This window comes from Gordionus sp. m RMFG-2023, chromosome 4 (genome assembly GCF_954871325.1).
Source record: "Gordionus sp. m RMFG-2023 chromosome 4, tfGorSpeb1-WG-v2, whole genome shotgun sequence".
In the NCBI taxonomy this organism is placed as follows: domain Eukaryota; kingdom Metazoa; phylum Nematomorpha; class Gordioida; order Chordodea; family Parachordodidae; genus Gordionus; species Gordionus sp. m RMFG-2023.
In genome coordinates, this window is record NC_088778.1 from 4798934 (window position 1) to 4821100 (window position 22167).

The 22167-nt window shown below is 27.0% G+C and overlaps 2 protein-coding genes and 1 long non-coding RNA gene across 4 annotated transcripts in view; 1 reads left to right on the plus strand and 2 right to left on the minus strand.

Moving 5' to 3' along the window:
- LOC135927756 (uncharacterized) overlaps positions 1-143 on the minus strand; it is a 37360-nt gene extending 37217 nt beyond the window's left edge. Inside the window, exon 1 of the long non-coding RNA XR_010572173.1 lies at positions 34-143. This is a non-coding gene — a long non-coding RNA (uncharacterized LOC135927756). The remainder of the gene's footprint in view (positions 1-33) is intronic.
- Positions 144-6339: 6196 nt separating this feature from the next.
- LOC135928538 (uncharacterized) lies at positions 6340-12074 on the plus strand. The gene is made up of 6 exons (XM_065464994.1): positions 6340-6349; positions 6396-7273; positions 7793-8020; positions 9568-9754; positions 10041-10368; positions 11634-12074. Exons 1-6 carry the CDS (start codon positions 6340-6342, stop codon positions 11827-11829), a joined length of 1827 nt encoding a protein of 608 aa, XP_065321066.1. The 3' UTR covers positions 11830-12074.
- A 405-nt stretch (positions 12075-12479) lies between these two features.
- Positions 12480-18824, minus strand: LOC135927843 (tartrate-resistant acid phosphatase type 5-like). Of its 2 annotated transcripts, XM_065464045.1 has the most exons (7): positions 18576-18824; positions 16788-16859; positions 14911-15113; positions 14103-14221; positions 13811-14038; positions 13567-13714; positions 12480-13031 (listed from the first exon to the last, which is right to left on the minus strand). In XM_065464045.1, exons 1-7 carry the CDS (start codon positions 18769-18771, stop codon positions 12777-12779), a joined length of 1221 nt encoding a protein of 406 aa, XP_065320117.1. In that variant the 5' UTR covers positions 18772-18824; the 3' UTR covers positions 12480-12776. The 2 variants fall into 2 exon arrangements, with proteins under 2 accessions (XP_065320117.1, XP_065320118.1); XM_065464046.1 differs by lacking the exon at positions 16788-16859 and having other exon boundaries at positions 18576-18823.
- Between the last annotated feature and the right edge of the window lie 3343 nt (positions 18825-22167).

Genomic DNA, 22167 nt, shown 5'->3' on the forward strand with positions numbered 1-22167 from the left:
TTAATAGATTTGTTAGTATTTAAATTATATTACCAGTAAATTATAAGTGTATTATTTAAATTAATATTAATTTATCGGTAAAATAAATTCATTATTATAATTAATTAATTATAGTAATTATATCTAAATTTCGAGATTTTTTTCTATGAAAGCATATTAATTAATTTAAAATGTTTATTTTTTAAATTAAACATGTTCTTATATTATATTATATATAATAGTAATAGAATAGTTAATAACAATAAACTCCACCTTGCGGATTAAATATTTAATAAAATTATATTTTCTTATTTTAATTATTCTTAATTGCATTTTAAAAATTTTAGCGCTCAAATTTAAAAAAAATATGATTACCTTTAATTTAATTAAATTAAGCTATATAAATCTTATAATATTATCAAAATTATAAATTTGGCAGGAAATTGGAAAAACATAACCTGAATTATGATCACTATGTTCAGTCGTATCTTCAAATATTATATATTAAATAACTAATAATTGAATCATATCCAGTATTTAAAATATTTAAATTTTTATTTTAATTTTTTTAAAACTTAAAATGTGTCCAAAGTGTTTTGTTATAAATTTACGAAAGGATTTTTTAAAAACATTTTGAACGCAGCCTTATAAAATATAAATCAGACATGTATATAAATAAAAATTTTTTTTAAAAAATCAAAATAATATATTTATTTCTTTCTTTTTCAACTGCTACTGACATGTGCACAACAAATGTTCCTATATTTTTCATCCATGGAAGTAGAGTGTTGTGCAGATTTAACGAAAAACATTTCCATAATTTTCGTTTGTAAATGAAATTATTTAATTTGTAAAAATTGAGGCTGCATTGGAGACTGATCCGTCTCCACTTTGAAAGGCAGCCTGATAAGAATATATAAATATGTTATTTTAACAAATTATTTTTGCAAGTCAAATAATTTTATTTTCAGATAAATTGAAAAATATGGAAATGTTTTCCATCAAATCTGGTTCAACACTGTAAATTAGATAATTAAACATTTACAAGACGGGATTTTTATTTATTTAAATTACAATTATTTTAAGAAAAATATGATAATAAAATAACTTTTACTTCTGACGGCATTCAGTGAACCTGCCCTCACTATTTTCAACCAAGTTTTATTATATTTTTTTTCATTTTAACAACAACTAAAACTGTTAACTATAGAGAATTAGCAATTTTATTAATTGCCCTTAATTCAACTATATACCAAACTACTGTTATAAACTTTAACATAATAAAATTATAATGAATTTTTTTTTAAAAAAATTCTTTTTTGCCATTTCAGCCACATTATTATATCATTATATTGCATATTTCCATACTTTCAAAGTACACAGTTGCTACATAATAATTTACAACTTTTATATACATGTTACACTGCGGTATTATACAATAAGTAAATTAATTCCCTCATTTTTTTTGTACTACAAAGTACATTGGGATTAATTCTACATTAATTTAAACTACTATCATATTATAGGGAAAACAAAAATATTAATGTTAAAGAACATTTAACATATTAACTTTTACATTTTTTCCCCCTTATCATACATGATCATTATGTCTAATAACGGTAATACCATTTATTAGTAATATTTCTATTTTATTTAATCTCGATCATATATGAGCTAGTACCTTGCCCTTAGCCCATTTATTCTCTTTTCTTATCAAATAAACGTGTCCTATCTATTTGGCCCACAATAAATTTGACTCTTTGATTTAGTGGGGTTAGATCTTTTTTAAGAAACAACTTTGAAAGAGTGATACCTTCTCGGTTACGAGAATTAAGACAATACAATTGAGACATTTAAACCTCACCCTTTCCTTTTCCAGCCTTTCTGGGCCAATTTTTAACAATCGCCACCATTCTCTCATCTTGTCCATTCGATCTGGGATGATACGGTGGGGCAAAAATGTGTTTAGTTTGTGACTCGGCACAAAACTGTTTAATATCATCACCTATAAATTCTGGATCTCCATCGGAAATAATAATGTCCGAATAACCGAACCAGGCCATTCCCTTTTGTCGTATACCCGTGTACCTCTTCATATTCTCTCCACTTTGAATACGAATCAACTACTAAAAAGTACGATTTTTTATTCTTATCAAAGAAATCGACGCGGATACGCTCCCAAGGTTTTTTGGATTTGATCCAACCACCTGCCTACCTCTTTATGGGGCATAGCAGCACACGACTACATGGAATACTTTGTGGAGAGGTTCCGAATCTGCAATTAGTTTAATAATGTCTTTAAAAGCTACTATTTCGAAGCTTTTCTTTATATCGTTAAAATTTAGCCCACCATATTTTTTCTAATATGGTCTATCCATTTATCATCTTCTTATATTATGCCGTGTGCAATTATTAATTAAGAATTTGTATTTTTTTTGGTTAATATTTTTGGGCATATTTTGAAATTGGAAAAATAATTTAATAAGACAAAAAATCTTTTGGTTATGGATGGGTGTAATGTTGTTAAATGGCTCGTTTTGAGCCGATTTTTAAAAACGGCTGAAAGAAAGAAATTTCGATACTATATGTCTAGACTTTTGCTTCTTCCATGAACAAAATTTTCAGGTTTGCGTAATATTTTTCTGGATAAAATACTGTGTTAGCCGTTTTTAAAAATCGGCCCAAAACGAACCGTTTAACAACGTTAGATGGGTGTGGTAAAGCAAAAATTAAAATAGAAGTACCACCATTCAAATTTTAAAAACAGTTATCGGAAATTTTAATGTTTGTTTTGTCTACCAGATACCAGGGTAGATGGTTATTTGAAAAAGAAAAATTGAAAATTGCCGTTATGTTTATAAGTCAATTAGAGAAGAAATGAATAAGGATTGGGGGATTCGCCTGATTGGTCTAATGTTTGTATAGATACTTTTGTTTGGCTTTGTTTTACTTGTCACTTACACCAATGGATATTTGTGGTAATAGTATGGAAATATTTGAGGCACATGTGAGAAATAATGAGGGATTGTAAATAAAATATGTTATGTGCCTCATCCAGTTTGTAATATCCCATGAGGTGTGACAAGGGTAAAAGTATTTGAAATTGTTATTTTATTTTATTTTATAAATTTTTTTCCCCTATATTGCCATAATTTGTTTAATTATATTTTTTAATGCCCCAAAATTGTAATTTAATAATTTTTGTTTATAAAAAAAATTAAAATAAATTTTATTTCCTTTTTTACCAAATTTACCATCGCATTGAACTATCATAATTCCAAAAAATGACAAAATAATGCGTCGTTCAAGATATTCAAATCAAGCCCCCGATTACATAAATATGACGTCAATGTAGATAAATAGAGACCAAATCTTTTTACGCTATGAATATGGTATGATATGGGAATTCGTATTAGCAAACTACCGTCCTAACAAGTTACACGATGATGTCCATATAGCAAACCTTTGTAGGACCATGAATATTCATTATTCTCTTAATATCATTAATAATCAAGAGGCATAATTATATAAATATGGAGTAAAAGTAGATAACGGGATATCAGATATTTTTCCTATGAATTTGATATGAAAGAAAAAAAATTCTCTTATTATAATAATTGGTAAGATCTTTGTATTATATATTTGTAAATATATCGTCGGTCTAGAATTAGGGTGCTCCACTCGACATTTTCAAAATTTTTGAGTTAGAAGTGGATAATTACTAATTTATTCCCAATATATTTAAAAATAAAAACTTGATTAAAAATCTTAATTTTTGCCAAAGTTATAGCTCTGTCAATTTTGCGCTATTTGCATATAACGATGTTGCTTCATATGCATGGCCTATCCTATTATGTTATTTAATTACGTGTTGTTTTCCCTCCTATTTTTTTTTTTTATATTGAATTGTAAAATATTTTCATTCCATATCTCTATTCCAAATTAAATGTCAAGGTAAATTTTTTATTATATACAATAATGAAATTTAACAATTTTTTAAATTATGCTTATAATTTAAGTAAATTATTATGCATTACTTGCTCGTATAAAAATTGAAAATTAAATTATAATGAAATTTAACAATTTTTTAATAATTAACTTGCTCATAATTTAAATAAATTATTAAGCATTACTTGCTCATATAAAAATTAAAAATACAATCTTTATAATGAAATTTAATAATTTTTTAATAATTTACTTTCATAATTTAAATAAATTATTAAGCATTACTTGCTCATAAAAATTGAAAATTTTAATATTTATAATGAAATTTAACAATTTTTTAATATTTCTAGAAGCAAAGCAAATGAAAGGTGATTTGAAAAGAGCAAGGATGGTTCAGAATGATCTAATATGTATATTTCAATGTCATCTAAAAATTAATGCAGATCAGAGAAAAATTATTCATGAAGTTTTTTGGAGCTTAACTGATAAAGCATTATATACATAATTTGATATGCGTACATATGAATACATTTATATTATATAAATCTATATAATATTTAAATAATTAATTTATTTCTAAGTTAAAATATTCTTGATAATATTATTTATATAGTTTAATCTAATTAAATTAAAGATAATCATAAGAATAATTTTTCTTTTAATTTATGGGCAAAATTTTTAAATGCAATTAGAATAATTAATTAATAGTTTTATAAAATATAAATCCGCAAGGTGGCGTTTATTGTTATTTATTATTTAATTACTATTATTTATAATATAAGGCCATTAAAAGCTAATGGATAATTGTTCAATTTAAAAATAAAACATTTCATAGAAAATGAATTTATTTTACCGATAAATTAATTTAAATAATGCACTTAATAATTTATGGTAATATAATTTAAGGAGAAAAATAATATATTCTAACAAATCAATTAAATATATTTATTAGTAAATCTAATTAAATACCGATACTGAAAATTTAATGCTGAACCCTAAATTACCGAAATTATTATTATTATATATATATAAAAAAATATTTTTAAATATAGTATTAAAAATGACTCCAAATCAAAAATATAATTAGATAGTTGTTTGGCGGAGCAGCAAACATGCAAAGAATTTGTTGGGCTCAAATTTAGCAAGGGGCCATCAGTTATTATGATTTACATTTGACGCAATTAACCATATTCTCGATTTCTGCGTTTGTGACCAGTGGCCCCTACAACTAATAAAAGAGCCGGAACAATTCATTCTTCCCTGCAATCCAATTTTCTTTTAAAGTGACCCTTTATTGCTACATTCAACATTAAAAAACCCCTTTATTGCTCACCTATAAAAACTCAAATAAAATAATCAGAGATTGTTTAAAATTTTATTTTTTGATATTTATTGAAATTTTATAATATAAAATACCAAAATTACAAAATAATTTATAAATGGGAGAGGACATATTTTTTCCACTGTGTATTATATAAATTATTTTTTGTTATGAAAAGAAAAAAAAACAATTTCTTTTAGCGTTAATACATAGCGAAACTTTACAAATAGAACATTCCCAGGATGTCCTAATATATTTTCTTAAGGGATTCCGAATCACTAGCAAGAATTTTTACAGAAATATGATCCGATCCCTTTTTCCTTGTATCATCAGCTACTTTTGAATGAGTCGATATTGGATTGCTTTGCAAGGATGATGATACACTAAGAATCTTATGAGTTAGTAGATTTTCGATAATTTTTAATCGACATAGAGACTCTTATATAATCACCAGAGCCGTAATCTGATAAAAAACTTGGTGGGGGTATTGGTTTTGTAATTGCCCTCCAATTTAATTCAAATAGGTTGTCCTCGACTTCCTTTGAGCATATTTCAAAAGAAGAATCCGATCACTTGAACATATATCAGAAAAGAAAATTTTTTTGAAAAATTTTATAAAAACATAAAATTTTTAAAATATAAATGTAAAATAAGTATTATTGCAGAGAGGGACTTAAAATGACTGGATACATTTTTTGTAACTGCCAAAAAATGATCATTTTTAAAAATATTGATATTTATGATAATATATAGAATATATAAATTTTACTTATTTATTTATCAAATGTACCAGAATTTTGCTATAAAGTAGATTCAAAAATTTTATAAAAAATATTTTGCAAAGAATAAAATAAAAAGGCATGATTGATAAAATACGAAACTTTTTGCTCGCGAAAATATTTAAATATACATAAATAATATTATTTTTTAAATGGGATAAATTTATGTCATCTGTCGTGTATTAAATAAAGTAAAAAAAGTCAAGCCGGGTTAAATATGTCCCACCGTGTATTAAAGGTCCTTTTTTAGGTGGGACAAATTTCAACCGGCTTTGTAATAAAGGGTTAAATCGATTGATTTATGGAACTTTATTAATGAATCCTCGTTTATGTTATAAATTTTTTTTTTTTAAAAAACAACACCCATTTAGATTTCGCAAATTTGGCGATAAAAATCCTGAAAAATTTTGTTTTGTCGTGGCAGCCATCATTTTTGGCTGAAACACCCGATCACGTAATAACAACCCCTTTAAGTTATGAACCAAAAAATAATAAATTGATCAGAGCACCCCTGCATATCAAATTTCAAAAAAAAAATTTCCCTGGGAATAGCGTCAAACATTTAACGGGTAAAGCAAGCACAAATGATTATGACAAGTCTAAAAGTGGGAAGGCCTCTAAAAGGCGCAAAAAATCGCGTAAAGATAGATCCAAGATTTCCGTAGTAAACGGGCCCAAAGGACGGAACACGATTGGCGCGGTAACTGTTAATAAGATTAAGAGGAATAACAAAAAGAAGATTGGAACAGATGACGTAGCCGAAATTTTTAATGATAACACTACGTTTCGTTTGAAAGTCATCAAGGATATCGAAAAATTAATCGATTTCAATTCTCTGCAAAAGTATCGCGACAAAGTTTCGCTATCGATTATGGAATATGATGCAGCACCATGCAAACCAAGGCATTCTCCTGCGAAAAATGGAGTCTCCAAGAAGGCGATCAACCATTCTTTGTTAAAAGAAAAAACATCTCTGAGCCTTGATCATGGATCAGCATCGCTACCTACTACTTTACATTCAAAGGATAATAATATCGCAAGCAAAGTTGAAAATTTGAGATTGTTTGATACCAAGACACCCTCCCTGCCGACGTCAAATCATAAAAAAAAATTAAATGTTGGCTTGACTTATCCGCCGACTACTTTTGCGAATTATAAACGCGCTAAAAAACGGCGGGACCTATCTTTGTTAATTGGCGAGAAAGAGTTAAACACTGCAACATCCGTTGGCCACAAAAATACTCATAAGGTATTTATTAAAACTTCTATAACATACCTAGAATGATTTGAAGCGTTTAACAAATCAATCAGCTCAGCTGGTAACACGCCATTTTGATTTCTAGTGTCTCCAGCTGATTTATATTGATATACATTATGCTATGGGCATATTTTAAAAACCCGTTTTGGGGATCGAACCCCGAAATTACTTAATTAGAATTTTTTAATTTTTCATGTTTTTGTTTATGCTAATTTTTAGATTTTGAATTTCCATTTTTTTTGTGCTAAATTTTTTTTGTTTGCACGTGTCCACATATGAATGATTCATCAGTCTGCTTCATTGTTAAAATTACATATTTTTTTTTATATAATTTTTGAAAATATTAATATAAATATATTTTTTAAAAAATAAATAAATAAAATAAAAATAATAACAATATAATAATTAACACTCATGGTCATGCCAAAATTAAATTAGTTTTAAATTGTTTGTCAATAATATAATTTACCTTTCTAAAGAATTTTAAAAATATAATCCTATATATAATAGAACATCCGCCCTACCAACGACTTGAATAAAGTTAAAAGTTTTCATCAATTATCATCTATGGTAGCCCTGGCGCCAGAAATTCCCGTTAAATCTTTATTGTATCCGGATAAAAATGACAATATTCGCGACATCTTTACCACCGCAAACACCGCATCTTCTGATCGAGCACCTCCCCAATACGGATGGAAGTGGGAAGGGGGCCCTTATTATGGATACGTTTTAACAAAGGTAAATAATTAGTAAATATAATTTAAAAAAATTTATTAATTAATATTTAAATGATGGTATTTTCTCGTTAATTTGAATCCACAATCAGGCATAATTTGCCATGATTTTGAGAAAATTTGCTAATATATTTCGACTTTTTAAAATAAGTAAATATTCTATATATGTTTTTGCTAATTTAAAAATAAATTTAAGAATTTTTTATAAATATGCCCTTCCCCCATTAACTATCCTACATGTTTTTCTGTCATTCACAAACTATTAGACAGCTTGGCAGGTGATCTGTTAGATTTCGGTTCCTTAAGTCTAAAATCCAAAGCTTCATGACAAGATCACCATTAATAAGAGTTTTACAGCCGTTTTAACCTGATAGTAAATGGTAAAGTATCTTCTTGCCAAGATTTCAGCTAAGAAATATCATTAATCTGGGCAATCTGTTGTATTTTGTGAAAATAAAATATTTATTATCGGGTCTCGACCTTATTGATTATAAAATAGGTTAATGTATTTACCTTCCCTTTATCTAATCGCTTCTAGTTATGCTTAAATGTTAGAAGACTAAACAACAATAAAGATGGTCAAAATTAGGTAATTTAACGACACTAAGTGTAATTAATGATATCCCGCTAATTAAGGTGACAAATTACATAATTTTTGTTTTAAAAACTTCGTTTTATATATTTCATTTCATTTTACAATGCAGTGTATAATGCGAATAGCGAATAAAATAATCGGGGTTGCCAAGGTCTACCACATTTTGTTACAAAAGTCGAAATTAAAATTTCCCAAATATACCACAAAATCTCCCACAATTCTAATTTTTTTTTCTTCAAAAATCATGCTTTTTGATATAAAAAATATCATGTAAAAAAGAGAAATTTTTAAAATCACGATAATTTAATTCCTCTTTTCTATTGGATCCTCCTATTCTCAAATGTAGTATTTTTTATTTGATAACTGATAAAACTACTGGGATTTATATAATTACGGCCATACTATATTTAGCTAATTTGTGAAATGATATATTGATTAAACAATCAGCACTAAAAACCTTTTTAATAAAAATGAATGAAATAAATTAGTAATTAGTATTTTTCAGCATTGGATTGGCAGGGTAAAAGGGGGTTTGTGGGTGAAGGCCACAAAATTTTTTTTAACAAAAATCTACCACAATCGATTAATTTTTACATGGCAATCCTGAACGTAATGTGGCAATGTCACCAAAAGTAACGCGTTACCTTAATTCATTACTTGTTTTCAACTGGAATGCCGTTACTAGCTACTTTTTTGGATATAATAAGTAACGAAATTACTTTCTACTATTGTATATGAAATCTTTTGAAATTATATCCTGATGTATTTTAGTAAATCCTTTATAAATTTATTCATTTCATTATAATATTACTAATAAATAGGCACAAATTATATGAAAATTCAGGGCAAATTTGGGTGATACACATTTATATTTTATATCTAGATAACTACTATACATTGCATAAAAAGTTATTTTCATTTTTAATTCTTATCTTTAAAATTATATTTTTATAAAGAATTCTTCCATTCCTCATGTGAGATTGTGTTACCCAGCCATAAAACACGCCAAAGGAGGCGACATTTTACGAATTAAGGACGACGTTCTCATCCGATCGGAAATATCGGATCGTTCTTTTAAAGGTAAGGCTGACAAACGTCAAGTGACATGCGTCGGTAAAATTATGGCCTTTTGGAATCACAATGGTTATTTTAATTTTATTTTTTTACTTGTGTAATCATAAAAATTATTTGTATTTTATATTAGAAATCGACACGGGTCTGTCCGTGAATTTTTATCGATTTTTTCTGTTCAGAACCTAAATTTTTATATCCGGTCGGTCCGTAAATAATTTCGTACAAATTATCCGACCCGGTAATCATTTTGTCCGAACTTTGGACCGGTACACCCCGAACCTCGAAACAATTGAATGAAAGAACCCCGGATAAAAGAATATTTTATTATCTTACCAAAAAATAATAAATAAATAAGGTGACATGAAAATGACAATAATGTGGTACTACCAAAAAGAACACGTGGAAATAGCGGAGACTTACAACGCGGATTCCGACGCTTCGTCCGTGATAAGCGAGATCGATACAAGTTTTATGTACGCTCGGAATCGCGGTGACCATATTGGAATTAAATCTTCTAGAAATAAATTTTTCGCCATTACGACCAATCAAAAATGCGAACAGAATTTTCCGTTCATAAAAAATGGGTCCCCCAAAGAACTTTTCGCCTCCAAACACATAGATACCCTGAGTGTGGGTTGTATCGAGGATAAGGGGTTCGTATTTACCTACGACGCCTATTGTAGGTTTTATGACTTTATTTTTGTTATTTCCTCCGATTTTTTGACCTGAAATGTATTCCAACATATATAGAGCATCCATTGTGTGAAACTCGCACAAATTTTGATTAGAACTTTTTGAAGTAGATGATTTTCGCTGAAATAATATTATGTAAACATCGAGATTTTGAAAATAGATGGCCAAGCATTTTTGCCTGCTATGAGCAAAATCTTTAGAATGTTATTTTGGTTATAATCTTAATGGGGCCATTTTTTCAAATCGACCCCAAATCGGGCTTTTTAACACTACACAAAAGTCTTATGGCGAAAATTATCAGAAATTTATTGGGTAGGTATATCCTACACTTGCTGGAATACATTTCCGTTTTAAATCAAATTTTCACATTTAGAAATCTTCCTTAGTAAATGATATAAAATTAAGAAATCCCGAATTCCAATGAATTATAGATGATGTTTGAAACCTTTTCTTTCTTACATATATAATAATATAAATGCATATATCCTTTTTATTTAGCGATTGTAAATTGTATCTAAATGCCCATCGAGGATTTAGAAAATTTTAGCTTGTTTTTTAGCAAAATCTTTAAAACCTAAATTATTCATGGCCGAAATCGTTATTCTAACATTAGAGTGCTTATACTGTGAAATATGTGGCAATTTTTTTTTTACCTTGAACTTATTATTTACACTTAAATTTATATATATATCGATTTTTCATATAAATTTTAAAAATAATTCGATGAGGTAGATGTATAAGTCTATACTCACTGGAATATGATTCCTGTTTAAATCAAGGCTATGTGTGATTTAAGTTTTTTTTAAAATTAACCCTAAAAAAACCCGGGGATATGGCCTTTTACTACGCGATGTGTCTTTACTATTTACCAAAATTTACATAAATAAATTTTAAATGACACGAACGATAAAATTTCTTAACAAACTCTCTTTACAATTTTTTAAAAATATTTATTTAGAGTCGAATAATCTTAGAAATAAATAAACTCAATTTTTAGCATATTGTTATACTCGCTCCTCCTTTATAATTTAAAATTATGAAATATAGCGGAATATGTAGCACATATATTTATTATATTTATAGTTATTGCCTAAAATAACTACATTTTATAATAGAAAAGCAAATTGATAATAAAAAATTATTTTTTTTAATCAACTATATTAAAATATATTTTATTACAATTTTATGCCAATAATTCTTTTTTTAAAATTAATATAAATAAATATAATATATTGATTATTTTTAAAAAAAACAGATTGCAAGCCAAAATAAAATTTAAAGCCGAGCCACGTTTGCCAACCTCTCGTATTATGATTACCTGTTCATCCACTAGGAAAATCCCATCATTTCAAACTCTTTACAAGAATAAGTCAAACATTTACTTTTGCCGAAGGATTTATGACCCCATATATAAAAGGATAATTAAAAATCCTACATTCAGATATGCTTAAACACGGACAATATATGTTATGTAGTCAAATTTTTTTGACTAGCTTATTTACTTAAGGAGGGTAAACCGAACCTAATTCGGGACACAGAATCTTATAATTATAATCTTTTTTTGTATATATTAATATTATACCCAATTATATTATATATTAAGAATTATTATGTTAGTGATATAATAAATAATAATTTTACCAAACCAATGGATATTGTGATAAACTAGACTTAGAAATACTTATACTAGTCTTATATATTAATTGTAATTATATTGATAAAATATCTACATTATTATTTCTATAAATTATTTTAAAAAAATTTAAATCCAATTATATCTATACATGTATTTTATTATTAATAAATGTTAGAAAAAAAACAAATTTATTGTTACAATAACTTTGTCATTTAATAAAAAAAATTAGCATAGCCTTTTTTAATATTGGAAATATCTTTAAGATTTTTTTAATTAAATTGTATGTTTTAACAAAAATGTTCGCCTCTTCGCGGTTTGGGCAAAATTCTTTGAAGATCAAACAAAATTAAGATTTTTTTATGGATAAAAATCACAAGATAAATTTATAAAAAGATTTGGAATTTTGGGGAAAATTTTATCAAAAATCCTGCTTAATGCATTTTCCCAAAAAAAGCATTTTATTTTGATTTGCAAAAGTTCAAAATTTTTTGATTTTGTACAGCTTGTGAAATCCTGGTTTTAGAATTTAGCAATTATGCTATTAAACCAACCGGATCAGTGTTACGTTATTTGCCGTTTTTAACTAACCAGATGAGGTTTACATTATTATTACACCTAAAAAATAATTCATGTCAAATATACTTGGCAAAATAGAAAGAATATTACTTAACTTATATAAAACAAACTACTACATCTAGACACATTTATAAATACAATTAGTTAGACAATTTTTTATTATAATGAATGATAATAATATTTATTTTAAAAAACAATCCTTGGACTGAGTATAAAGTGATGTACTAGGTACCCCTCTTCATTTTCGTAATAGACTGTTAGTGATTTGTTGCAGTGAACATCCAATATGCCAAAGCCACCTTTGGATTCATCGTAAAATTTACTGAGGCACAATGGGCTAGAGGTTCTGTTTGTTTTGCGATTAACGTTTAATTTGGACCCGGATCCGAAAACCCCATAGTTCATTGTTTTGCCGGAGGATTCTTCTCTGTCGATTAAATGCTTTAACACATTAAATACTTTTATGTAATAAATCATATGGATGTTGAATTAGTTTTTGTAATTAACGCTACTACTATAGTAAAGGCGTTATCTTCAAGCGTTGCGATCCAGTCTTTAAAAACTAATTTAAGATAAAGCTAAAGAGATAATTATTTTATATAAAATTTAAATCGAATTCGCTACCCATCGTGACATGTTTTTCAAATTATATCATAAAGTTATAACGTTCCATTGTTCGCGTTATTAAATATATTAACGCTCAATGTTTCATCATTAACGCTACGAAAAATCCGCTGTAACATAACGCGTTTACTATAAATTAGGCCTAAGTCATAAAAAAAATATAACCTTATAGGAGTATATTTATAAAGATAACTGAGCATTTGTTGTGCTGAATGTATTTTCAAAGTTTCTTATTTAGTTATACAATGCAATTTAATAATTATTTTGATTGACTTATTTTTATAATAATACTGCTACCATATTAAATAATCTATTTATAGGAATGACCAAATATTAAAATACGTTTTTAAACTTCCATGACATGATTATGGCCGCTAAGGTATAATGATACGTTATATTTGTAAAACAGCTGTCTAAGATTTTTGACCAAACAGGGAATGGGACCATGTTTCGCAATGGAGTATATGGGTTGATGTCCAACAACTATCAATAAATCTGCTCTAATTATTAATAATTTAATCATTTATTTTCTGTATATTTTAAGATATCTATTAAAATCTGTCTTTTTAATATGTTTATAAAGTTTTAATTTATACTTTGATTTAGATAGGGTGTTTTCCAGCCATTTCCAGTGAAGGATTTTATTATTGGAATTAATGTATTTCAATTTCTCGAAACTTTTTTTGACATGTTTCGCGGTTGGGCATAAAACTTGGGTATCAATCATCACCATTTGCATAATTACATTAGCATTATCTGCTCCTTGGGTTGGACATTTCCCCGATATATTGTAAATGTTTGAATAATATAGGTAAGGAAAGTTCCTTAAAATATGATATAAATAAATAACAATATTATTTTTTTTAAAACGAAATTGATTTTAATCACCATTTAGAAGATCTGTAAGACATTTGCGCTGTAATATTACCATAATGGTCGTGCGCGCCCGCTATCGCATACCAGGGTATGTCTAAGCCCGGATAATTATACAAATTTTCGAACGAAGTCTGATTAAAGTCGAACCATTAAATATTTTAAAAACGCGATATATAAAATTGAAAAAATAAATAATTCTTTTAATTTTCGATTGTATTTAATGTCGCTAGGCGTGGGATGTATGTACTGGAATTCAGACTGGAATCACTAAAGTTTCAATCAATCATAGCGCAACATTAATTTTTTATTTTTTTTAAAGACTTGAACCTTGTCGGAATTGTATTTTAAACACGTGTTATTAGTATGGTAAGTAGTACCCTAACTTACCATTATGAATTTCAGATAACAATGCCCCCCCCCCCAAAAAAAATTCTAATCAAATTTTAATTTTTTTCCCATATATATTATTATTTGAAATTAACCCCATATTTTATGATAAAATTGTATGAAATTTATAACGTGTTTTGAAATACAATTTCGGCAAAATCAAATGTATTATAAAACAAACAAAAAAATTAAAAATGTAGGCATTTGATTTTAAGATTCGAATATGCTCTTTTGACATTGTATATTCAATTCACTATTCTTTGACTATATTACCCTTCCTTCACAGTTAGGGATACAAAAATACAGCATATTTTGTATACTTAATCGCTAATTCGCGCAAATTGTGAATGAGGGGTTATGCAATTATTGTGTCTTTTTTTAAATTCATTTACAACAAATTTATATAAAAGTATGGTAATATACTACAATTTACATTGAACCTAGAATCTGTATCATTTATTACGCCTTTGGGATAAAAGTTATCGCCTAATAGAAAAACAAAAGCCGGGTGGTTCTGATTGGCAAATAGTCCCAAGGTTTTAGCGGTATTCCTACCTATATGAGATGTGTAAGGATGAAAATCTTCCCCTCCAGTGTCGCCAATTGTTATGAACGTTAATAATGCGTCATTTGGGTCTGATTATTATTGTTATTATATTCGTGAAAACTTAGATAAATAATCCGGTATTTATAAGAAACTAAAATTTAAAGGGGTTTATTTTAATGCTAGGTGTTCTGTAAATGAAAGCCTCTTTTCTTTTTTGGTTAAATGGCTTAAATTTGAAAGAGCAATTTTCTAGATTTGATATATCATCATATACTGATATCAGTTTCATTCATATTGAATAGTTTAATTTTCGTTCCTTTTTATGTAATTCAGAGATCTTCAGGCCCGGCACGGGTACACAGGCCGTGCCGTATTTTAATTTTTTAAATATACCCGGGCTTAAATATTTTTTTAAAAAAATATCCGGGCCGGGCCTTATATTTCAAAACCAAATATTTTAAATCGTCATTATTAGCTATAAAAATTAAAAACAAATATAATATTTTTTAAAAAATCAGGGTCGGGCCTAAAAACCCTAGCCGGGCCGTGCTTGATTGGGTCTTAGCATGATTTTTGGTCGAATAAATGAACCAGAACTAACCCAACCAACCAAATCGATCTGGTCGATAGACCAAAGCACCAATTTAGGTTGGGTCGGTGCTCGGGTATACGGATTTGGTCGACCAAATCGATCCATTTGGTTGGGTTATTTCTGGTTCATTTTTTCGACCAAAAACCAGGGTCGTGGTCAAGTAAAACCAGCCATTTACACATTACTAATAATAAATATATCATATTCTCATGGAAATGATTGCAATTGATTAGTATATAGCAAACGTAGCACCGTATTCCATAAAAAAAAGGAGTTATAATGAGGAGACCTTTATTATATTTCGAATAACCTTTTATTATATTTTGATAATTTATAACTTCCTTCTTTCAAATAATCAGTACTATCATATAACTTTTTTTTTGGCTTCCAAATAATTAGGCCCATGATATGCTCAAAATAAAATTATAATAGCCATCAAATTTTAAAGATAACTACTTTCTTATGTTTATAGGCTTATACATATGCAAAATTATATTTTAAGAAAAAAATCCAATAATGTCGCTAATTTTTTTCCCCCATTATGGTGTATTTATTAATAAAAAAAGTGCGAAAAAATAGTAGGATATAGTTTTCGATAGAAATGAGAAATAGTAAAATCAAGGAAATATATCGCTATTTATGGAGAACTATGGGCTATTTTCGCGCTTTCTTTACTATATTATGCAGCAGAGGCATGCTTCTTTTGGGTGGCCTTGAATATAATTGGGTAATTGATCCATAAACCTAGTTCTTAGCTGGAAGCTATCATCCCTCAACCTCAGTTTTCTTTTTGCAAAATATTGCTTAATTTTGTAGAAAGCGTGAATAAATTAACTCCGCCATCACTGCTCAGTCGATTTCTCTTGAGTGTTGTACTAAATTTTTAACCGCTTAAGCCGATTTTTTAGCGCCTTTAAAAAGTAGCTTAACCCAATTTGTAGCCGAAAACTTCATAAAAATACAGCTCAAATTTGAAAGAAACTAATATAAATTAAAACGCCTTAATGTTAACGGATTTTCTCGGTTACGCGTCTGTAGATTGATCAACATTTATCCATTTACTAAACTATGTCCCTAATAACGTCAGTGAAAAGTCTTTATTTATTATTTGTTAAAAATAATATATATATATATATATATATATATTATATATATATATATATATATATACCTCGTGTTATAAAAGAAGTATCTTTTGTATCTTTAGTCAAAACGCATTGGGGTATTATTAAAGTCTCGTTATCTAAAATATATAAAATAAATTTAAACATCCAATTTCATTAAAAAAGATTTAAGTTCACTATCCGCCGAAACCCGGCCCGTTAACATTTATATAACGTTTTTTCCGCCCCGTACAAATTGGTATTTGGTCGGGTAATAAAATTTTTTTTTGTACAAATTGACTCGTAAAGACTATACATTATTCTAAGATTAACAAAAAAAAAATTACGAAATAAAATATTTTGCGCCAGTTACACCGAGGCTAAACCCGGGTAGCCCATATCATGAATTATTTTACCTAATATCATCCATTTTATTTTACACTTAATACCATCCATCCTTTTTTTTATTTAAATAAGATGTTTGCCAAAATGCACCCTTAGCAATAATTTGATTTGTTTTAAAAAGAAAAGGAATATCCTATTTTACGATTCGACTTTCTAGTTATTTGAAACGAGTAATATCTAATTATTTTTAAAAAAAAGATAAAAAAAATGGTGGCTTATTTATTGTAGTTGTGTGTAGTGTTGTTAAACGGCTTTTAAGCCGATTTTTAAAAACGGCTAACTCAATATTTTATCCAGAGGAATACTACTCAAGCCCGAAGATTTTGCTTACAGAAGGAACAAAGGTCTGGACATATATTAACGAAATCTCGAGGCTTGGACAATTTATTTCTGACTAAAATATTGAGTTAGCCGTTTTAAAAAATCGGCTCAAAACGAGCCGTTTAACAACCGTTGTGTGTGTGTAAATTGCTATATTTTTCGCCATTTTATCCCATTATCTGGATCTAGCTAATAAAACAGTCCTTATCACCTTAGCTTTTCTGAAAATATCCCTCAACAAGGAAATCGTAAATAAGTCAACTGTTTCTTGGGATTTTCTTGCACGCGTCTGTAGCCAAATCCGTAGATTTTTTTTAGCTATTTTCTAATTATACTTATTAGATTTAGATATTTCTAAAGAGTTTTATATGTATCGATATCAATAATTTTCCCTTCTTTTTTTTACAGTTATAACAGCGTCAATTCCAGAGTTTGGAAGAAAAGAAAATCTTAAAGGAAGTTTTATTTTTCTGCCCAAAATTTATGAATATTAATAATTAAAATTAAAAAAAAAATTTTTATTCATAAAAATAACAAAATATTTAATTTAAGGGTTCGATTTGAAGCTATTTTTAAAAAGGGCTAATTCAATATTTTCGCCAGAAAAAATATTGTGCCTAAGCCTGAAAATTTCGTTAGTTCAAACCTTTATGCTATCTATGGTCAAAATTTTAAGGTTTGAGTAATATTTTTTCTGGATAAAATACAAAGTTAGTCAGCTGTTTAATAACACTACCTCTAGAAAAATATTTTAAATAATTTTAATTTGAAGCGGCTTTCAAACTTTGGTTTTTTCTTCATCTAATATTGTTTATTTTGTTAAATTTTTGAAATGTAAACAAGATATAATGATTAAATTATTGTTATTGACGCATTTATATGAAAACTATCTAAAACTTTGAAATTTAATGCATAATCTACCATTTCAAGATAAAATATAACTAACGTTACAATCTTACTTTTAAACCCGAAGTTTTGTCTTTGTTTTGATAAAAAGTGCATTAAAGTAAAATAAATATTTTTAAAAAAAATATCCGAATTATTGATCGAATACGAATGTATCACTATTTGCATTCCGATATCGAATAATTCGAATATTCGTTTTGAGATCTATATAATACATTTTTTACCGTAACTATTTGAAACCGTAAATCCGGTCGTGAATGGAGCCGCTAAAATCCGTGTTAATGAGTTAATATTATAAGCGAAAACCGTGTGGTTGAAAGATATACCAATATTGGCAAACCGGAAAGCGTTATAATTCATGGTAAGGCAAAATAGTGATAACAAAAGGATTGATAATTGAACAAGGCATATAAAATTCATATTCTTTATATTTTATACGATAAAAAAAATATATTTATTATTAATTTGACACCTTTGCAAAAAAAAATGAAATGAATAATATTAAAAACCTTTTTAAAATCAATTAAATTTTTGGAAAAAAAAAACTATCATTGACTTAAAACAAACAAAACAAAAATATTAATTTAAATATTAATATTATTTTATTTATTATGATGATAAATATAATTAGTCATTCAACTCATTTTAACATCAAAATATAAATATAAATTAGAATATTTAATTTTTTGAATTCCTTGCAACAGTTTTAAGGCCGTGTACTAGGTCGATTTGTTATTAAATAGCCTAATAGTGCTCACAAATTGAGCGTTTCAAAGGCTGAGTTGCAAGCGCAAATAATGCATTTCAAATGACCTCGGGCAAATTGGTAAGATTACCGTTTGGCTTTAGCAGCCATTTAATAAAACGCAAACAAGTTTGCTTTTTCAACACTTTTTTTATTCTTCATTTTGTTATATTATATAAAAATGTAATATAAATAACTTACTTATAATCTTAAAAAGGAATATTTAGAAATTATAGAAATAAAGAAGGCAGACGATAATTAATTTCCAAAAACAACTTATCTAAAATTTTGAATCGACGATATTAATGAAAAGGCAACCTCAATTTAAACACGGACGCGTTACGTTTTTATATTAAAAAATTACGCCAAAACGTAAACGCTCAATTTGTGTGCACTAAGAAACGAAAAAAAAAACAACGAGAAAAAAATGCGAAAAATAACATTACCAAATACTTAAAACAAACCAAAAAAACGTAGCAAGCGATTTTTTAAATATTTTTTAAAAATGTTTTATAAACATTTTCTTTTTTAAATTTAATTTATTAAGTGGCCTGTTAACCATATGAAGTGAAAATTTGTGGGAGAGGGGGGGGGGTACTTTAGTGGTCATTCCTAACTAGTAGCATCAATGTGGGAAGCAGAACAGATAAGGCCCACTAAAAAACATTGGATGATAACCCTACAAAATTTTTAAATAAATTTTTTTTTGCTTATTTTAAAGAAAATTATTAATTTGATGATGGAAAAATTTTTTAAAAATGCACTTCTTCTAGTTTATTAATAAACTAGTATTACCACTGTTTCCACCATCGAAGTTTCGGAAATATATCCCAAAAATACTTACCTTCGGATAGCTTTATTTTAAAATTTAGTAATATTTTGACTATATATTAGGTTACAAATTAAACTTATATATATAAACTCTTGAAACTAATTATAATCAATTAATATCATCAATTATGATAAGCTTTAGAACGTCAAATTACCTATTTTTTAAAAAATAATTATTTAATATGAATAAGAATTAAAAAATAAAAAATTTAAGCCTCTATTTACAAATAAACAGTTGTAATATGGGGATAGGTTCTAAATCGATAAAATAAAAATAGCTAAAAATTGATAATCTCGTTTATATCGCCTAGGAATATTTAGAGTAAATTTGAAATTAATATTAATACAAGTATTTAAATCGAATTTTTTTTAAAAAAATCCCTAAAAAAATGGAGGAAATATCATCCATATTCCCATTTTGATTCCCAGATTGGTATTCATATTGGGAGCAATAATGAATGTTTTGGCGGTTTAGACCGGAAATCGAAATATGGTTCTATCGAAAAACCTTCTGTAAAATGCGTGATATAATAGCTTTATAAAGCTTGATAATCGAAAGATGAAATATATTTCTTTGGAATTTGAAAAATGGTTATAAAAAAAAATGTCATCGCTTTTTGGCTCTTTAGTCAATTAATATCAATTATATATTTTAAAATAAATATTGAATACAAGATTTTATATAATTGTATCTCAAAAGACTATCCATCAATTTAAGAATTATTTTAGAAAGGATGAAAACGTATCTTGTTTTAATCTTAAAGGGATCATTGGGTAGAACGGAACTTTGGGGAAATTCTGGAATGTTAAAGGAACGAGAAAGGGAAGAAAGAAAGAGGAACGATGATTAGGGATAAAAAAAATAGTATAAAAATTTTGATTTCATTTTTATAACATAATTATAAATGTGATATATATATAATAGCTGCTCATTCATGAATATTCGTTTTTTTTCTTCTTTAATCTCAGTTTGCTAAAAATTACAATAGATTTATTATTATTATTATTATACTATCTATATGGAGCAAGAATAAATTTTATGATTAAGATCGAGTCTATACGCTAATTTGGTTGGGACTTTTAAAGCAATATACAAAAATATCTAAAAATAATGATAAGGTCAAAATATGATTATTAATTATCTCCATGCATGAGTAAAATATAAACAATCCTTTTTTTGTAAGTTCTGTTCGGGTGAGATATTTAATGGTTTGATATTTTTTTTAAATTATTTTTTATAAATCAGATAAAAAAAAATTTAAATATTAAAATTATAAATCAATTAGAATAAAATTGGATATTTTTTTTTATAATATGAAATATGTTATATAAATATAGATGGCGTTAAATATTATTTATATTATTTTTATAAATTTAATACTAAATATTATACTAAACCTCACAATTTGTTATTTTACAGGTAGAACCTAGTTATTTAATATAATTTAAAAAAGTACGTATATTATTGAAGCATAAATCCGACATTTAATATCTACACATATATAACAAATGACCATAATCGAGAATAAATAGATCTGCCATATATAATCCGACCGAAGTTGCTAATCCACTGCCACCATAATATTTTCACGGAAGGCTGGTAAAGAGAAACCAAAAAATATTCTTTAATATCTTTATTTAATTTATTTTTAATTTTATAAAAATTACCACTGAAAAACTTTACAATTTTTACAGCTATACTATATATATTATTATTTTAATATTATTTACCAGAGTTGTTAAAGGATCTAGATTCTGTATCTAGATATAAAAATGTGGTATCTGTATCTAGATAGATTTTTGATTAAATAATCTAGATATTATTTTAGACGTTTCATCTGTATCTAGATATATTTAAAAAGTATCTTTTAACAACTCTGTTATTTACATATTAACATTTATATAATTTAAAAGGTCCTTAAAAAAAGAAAAGATTTTTACAAAAGGTCAAAGTAAAAAATATTCAAATTATAGGTTATCAAAAAAAAAGAAAAGATTTTTACAAAAGGTCATAAGTTACAAAGTAAAAAATATTCAAATTATATATTAACATTTCCCCCCCCCCTTTTTTATGTCTTCATTCCTCAGTTTCTTATCTTCACTTCCAGTCATTCGTTTCTCAATTGCTCCATTAGTCATTTGTTCGTATATCTTTAGATTGTTTGTTATCGAACGTCGTGAAACATCGTTAGTTGAACATTGCTTGTTGATTTGCTGTTTGATCATCCCATTTCTCTTTC

What these genes read in the sequence shown, in the direction of transcription:
- LOC135927843 (XM_065464045.1), bottom strand. Translation starts at nt 18,771, where the DNA reads ATGAATTTTATATGCCTTGTTCAATTATCAATCCTTTTGTTATCACTA. An exon ending in AACACCCTATCTAAATCAAA is followed by an intron (nt 13,715 to 13,810) that starts GTATAAATTAAA and finishes ATTAATAATTAG; the next exon opens with AGCAGATTTATTGATAGTTG. An exon ending in GCCATAATCATGTCATGGAA is followed by an intron (nt 13,032 to 13,566) that starts GTTTAAAAACGT and finishes AATGTGTTAAAG; the next exon opens with CATTTAATCGACAGAGAAGA.
- LOC135928538 (XM_065464994.1), top strand. An exon ending in ATGGATACGTTTTAACAAAG is followed by an intron (nt 8,021 to 9,567) that starts GTAAATAATTAG and finishes ATTTTTATAAAG; the next exon opens with AATTCTTCCATTCCTCATGT. An exon ending in GGCCTTTTGGAATCACAATG is followed by an intron (nt 9,755 to 10,040) that starts GTTATTTTAATT and finishes TAAATAAATAAG; the next exon opens with GTGACATGAAAATGACAATA.